At 33.9% G+C, this 4855-nt stretch overlaps 1 protein-coding gene across 1 annotated transcript; it reads left to right on the forward strand.

Annotated features, from left to right (window-relative positions):
- The first annotated feature begins 384 nt into the window (after positions 1-384).
- LOC112038178 (carotenoid 9,10(9',10')-cleavage dioxygenase 1) lies at positions 385-3103 on the forward strand. Its single transcript, XM_065774980.1, has 6 exons — positions 385-548; positions 633-750; positions 832-933; positions 1213-1464; positions 1874-1985; positions 2903-3103. The coding sequence occupies exons 1-6, from the start codon at positions 413-415 to the stop codon at positions 2930-2932; spliced, it is 750 nt and encodes a 249-aa protein (XP_065631052.1). The 5' UTR covers positions 385-412; the 3' UTR covers positions 2933-3103.
- The last annotated feature ends 1752 nt before the right edge of the window (positions 3104-4855 follow it).

Here is a 4855-nt window from a genome sequence, read left to right on the forward strand (position 1 = left end):
AATAAGTAGAAATTATAAAGGTTTAAATTCCAAGTACCACACCTGAGACATAGAATGATCTGAACATCTGTTTCCATTAAAATTGTTTACTCAAGAAGGATATATAAATTTCACATACTGATGCTCATGACATCTACAGATATTAAGATACAGATATTAAAAAAAAAAAAAAAAAACCTTTATAATTTCTTTCAAACATTCCATAATTCTGTAACAACTCCTCAGCATGCACAGTTGATCCCAAGATGAAATCTTATAATCTTTGCTGGTTCTCTTTTTAGGGGGTGGGTTGGGCGCAAGGTGAAAGTTGGAAAAGTGACCTATACAGGAAATTTTCTGATAGCATTGTTGAGCATCATATCAATCACATCACATGGAAGTTGTAATAATTGTTTGCATTTTATTTCAGGAAATGGTGAAGGGGAACAAGCTGATATTCACATTTGATGCAACAAAAAAGGCTCGCTTTGGTGTACTTCCTCGGTATGCAAAGGATGAGCTGCAAATCAGATGGTTTGAGCTTCCAAATTGCTTCATATTCCATAATGGTGTGGTTCGTGATTAAGCTAAAATTAATATTTATTCTGTTTTCACATATCCATACTAACCTTTTCGATGACTTCCTTCATTAGCTAATGCTTGGGAGGAGGAGGATGAAGTTGTTCTGATCACTTGTCGACTTCAGAATCCAGATCTGGACATGGTCAATGGGCTTGTCAAAGAAAAGCTTGAAAACTTCACGAATGAGCTGTAGGACACCTTCACCCATTTTATGATAAGGCAAAGCTCTATGTACACATAGGTTGTTCTGATAGTTACTATTCTTTTCAGGTATGAGATGAGATTCAACATGAAAACTGGTCTAGCTTCACAGAAGAAATTATCTGCATCTGCTGTAGATTTTCCTAGGGTGAATGAGAGCTACACTGGCAGGTATTCATCAACTGTTTGTAATGGGAGATTTCGGGTTGTTTATTGCTAGATCCATTCGAGATTGCAAAATTGTTCATTCTGGCAGTGGAAGAGAGGAGCTAGATAATGAATGGCTATATTTATATGATCTTTTTTCTTTTTTGAATGTGTTCTTAAACCCACTTTTATTTTGTAGACTAATTTTATCATTTTGCTAGTTTCCATGCTTAGTTTATTTTGTTCTCTTGGGTGTTATATCCTTCTTATGTTTTCCATCTAATTTTTTTGGTGCATTATCAGGCGACAACGATATGTATACGGAACCATACTTGACAGCATTGCTAAAGTGACTGGGATAATCAAATTTGATCTGCATGCTGAACCAGACACTGGAAAAACAAAGCTTGAAGTTGGAGGAAATGTTCTAGGCATCTATGACTTGGGACCTGGCAGATTTGGTTCTGAGGCTGTTTTTGTCCCTCGTGTGCCTGGCATTACTTCTGAAGAAGATGATGGCTACTTAATATTTTTTGCCCATGATGAGAATACTGGGTAATACTTTCCTTCCTCACACTATTGACAAATTTATATTCTCTCTTTTAATCTACTGCTTAATTGTTTTGATTTTCAATTTTTTTGCTTTATTAGGTTCTGTAAGAGGGTTATTGAATGCTCCAATTTTTAGCAAAATCTGGTTCTTTAGATTAATCAGAGGAGGAAATATTAATATGTTGCTATTTTCTCTTCTACTAAAGCTTGTTCCTGGTCATCATCCAACTTTTATGCATGATAAAACCCTTATCTCAGCATCATCCCTTGTGCAAACTTACCAATGTATTCTACGCAGTCATAGATATTTTTCAGAAGCTTTGGCCATAGTTATTTAACTAATTTTCTTGACTCAGATTTTAAGCTTGAATATTAATCATGATGATCTCAGTTTTCATTCATAATTATGCAGAAAATCATCAGTGAATGTAATTGATGCAAAAACAATGTCACCGGATCCTGTTGCAGTTGTTGAGATGCCCTGCAGAGTTCCATTTGGGTTTCATGCCTTCTTTGTAACAGAGGTCAGTGTTACATCAATTGCATTTGGATTCATTTTCTTTCTTACATTCTGTCCTGCTAAATGTGAAATAACTTCATAATGGAACTTCAAGAGATTTGAAAAATCAAACTCTAAGACAAACAGGATTGGCACGGAATAAACTGAATAAGCCCAAGAAAAGTAAGATAATAACAGAGGAAGCAATGGAAATTGATAATTATGTGATGCTCAATAGTGATCACTTTCACTGTGGAAAGATTGAAAGAGACATGGATTAGCTGTTATGGATAGCAGAAATAGAGAGGTGCATCTGGGATGTTATGTACTCAACTGCATACTATTCAAATTTAGGGGTGGAAGCTTATTTTAGTTGACAGTACCAAATGCTAGGCAATTATATCCATTAAATGAGTTTGTGAATGTGTAGATGGATGATTGATAACACTTCAATGGTTTGAATGACATCTGATGCATTTGTGAATTGTGAGTAGCTGAAGATAGCAGCAAACTGTAAAATGTAAGATGAGAATCATTTGAGATGGGATTGTGCTGGCTAGGGATATAATTTCATTTACATTGGAAGGTGCTACAAGAAAAAATACAAGCTTGACTCATAAACGAAACGGCCCTGGTACCCCATGATTTGACCTGCATTACATTGGCTCTGAATTCTCTGCATGTATGGAGCCAACTGTCAAATTCACCTTTTTAGAGATTTTCAACCATTTTGGACTGTCTGGAGCTGTTTGCTTATCCATGACATGCCACTGCATATACATGGGTGAGGCGTGTTCAACTGTAGGGTTTGGGTACCATAGGATCACAGGAGAGCATCGCCATGCGTTTTATTGATTCCTTATTTTTGTGTACATTTTATGATTATTTTGCTATTGCTCTTTACCGTGATGGTTCTAACATGCATACATTGTTTTTGCACAGGAGCAACTTCAAGAGCAAGGGAAACTGTGATTGCTTGAATGTTGGAAATCTCAAAATAAATTTGAGATGGAGAAACTGCAAGTGGAGACATATACATGTAAATTATATACACTAGACCTCTTTGGCAGTACTTTCCCAATATTGTATATGGAGATCTTCCCAAATTTAAGCAGTAAATATAATTGGTAATAATTCCTTTTCTGACTGGGAAGTATTACTTTACAAGGAAGGAAAATAAACCAGAAAAGAAGTATTCATCTCAACAAAATTGACTTAGATCCAAAGAAAATACACCCCACATTTTTTTTAATGAAGAAATACACCCCCATGTAAAACAGTTAATTAGGATTATTGGTAGGCTGAATCATACGCAGGCAACCACCATTCACGTTCAGTGAAGTAATTATATGATTTGTATGTATTTTTTCTTTCATTCAAAGTGTCTCTTAAGAGATGACTTAAGAGTAAAAATATTAGCCAAATAAAGTCTGATTAAAATGGCACATTTTGACTCACCTTCTGTGCAATGAGATCCTAGTACAAGATCATTTGGCACAAGCTCTGGCAATTTGGAAACTTAAGATTGTTTGTCAAGGGATTCTACATTTGTGCTATGGGATTAGTAAGACTGCCCTACAGTTTAAATTAGCATGGCAAAATAAACAATTAGAGGTGAAAAAACATACAACACTGAGAAACAAGATAAACTGGGAAGAGAGAGAGAGAGAGAGAGAGAGAGATCAAAGAGAAGATATTTTTTTTTATTAGTGCAATGAAATGTGTAAAACTACAATCGGTAACAAAAATTAAAAAGAAGGAAAACATGTGTGAAACACAAAATAAGCAAAAAAAATAAAAAAATAACAAAAAATCTTAGATAAACGCAGTTTTATTTAGTAAACCACCATTAATCTGGTGATATACCAAGGACAACAACACTTTGCAGCCACTAGCCATGGAGGCAAAAATCCTTGCGCACAAACACCATCCAGTATAGTCTTAAGAGGACCTCCCACCATTCTAATCACATGGTCAATGAATGAAACATTGAATACCATCTTCTTTTATTTCTTTATTTCTTTCTCTTTTTTCTTTTGCTTTTGAACATGCAAGAAATTCGTTTTATAAGTTGGGTTTATATAGGTTTTAGCTAAAGTGGGAATATTTATGACTCAAAGTTTCGAATGTCACAAATTCATATTATCACAACTAATACGTTATGGTGTTTCCATACTAAGCAAACGTATGGAATACACAAACTTTGGTATTCGCATTGTCTTTCTATATATTACAAGCACAGCATTGTCTAGATAGAATGTTAAAAATGGCAGGGAAAAACATGATTTACACTCTAAAAGTTATATTCACGTTTGCCTCCTTTGTCCTATAAATTTGTTCACAAATCTGAAATCTGTCCAGGTTGCTTTGTATTCGTACTTGTCATTGAATTTTCATGTCAAACTCTTGCCATTTCAAGCAAACCATGTGAGCAAATAACAAAAACATTAAACCTCATGAACATAATACTAATAAGAGTCTACTAGATTTTAGGATAGAGATAATTATAAAATAAAAAATTGGGCTAGAGATGTAAAGTAGTTTTGTTGTAGAAAATGAACATAACAATTAAGTTCATAGTTTTTACAAGATTAAAATACGCTTTTAGTCCTTAGAGTTTGGTTAGGGATTATTTTTATTTTGCCTCTTTACTTTTCAAAATTTTCATTTTGACCGTTAATGTATGATTCTCTTGTTTTTTTATTGGCCTTTCATTGCTTTTATATAAGAAAAAAAAAACTTTTGGCAAACCTAATACAATTCCTTTCTAAAGAAATAAAATATTTGTTTATTGAAATATATGTTATTGCATCTTCCTCCTATCAGATTAATACGAGGGGATGAAAATACTTGTTTTGTAGTCCTATCAAATTCAATATTATGAATAGCTAACTT

This window comes from Quercus suber, unplaced genomic scaffold (assembly GCF_002906115.3).
Source record: "Quercus suber isolate HL8 unplaced genomic scaffold, Cork oak 2.0 scaffold_102, whole genome shotgun sequence".
NCBI classification, from domain to species: Eukaryota; Viridiplantae; Streptophyta; class Magnoliopsida; order Fagales; family Fagaceae; genus Quercus; species Quercus suber.

What these genes read in the sequence shown, in the direction of transcription:
- LOC112038178 (XM_065774980.1), top strand. Translation starts at nt 413, where the DNA reads ATGGTGAAGGGGAACAAGCTGATATTCACATTTGATGCAACAAAAAAG. An exon ending in TTGCTTCATATTCCATAATG is followed by an intron (nt 549 to 632) that starts GTGTGGTTCGTG and finishes TTCCTTCATTAG; the next exon opens with CTAATGCTTGGGAGGAGGAG. An exon ending in GCCCATGATGAGAATACTGG is followed by an intron (nt 1,465 to 1,873) that starts GTAATACTTTCC and finishes ATAATTATGCAG; the next exon opens with AAAATCATCAGTGAATGTAA.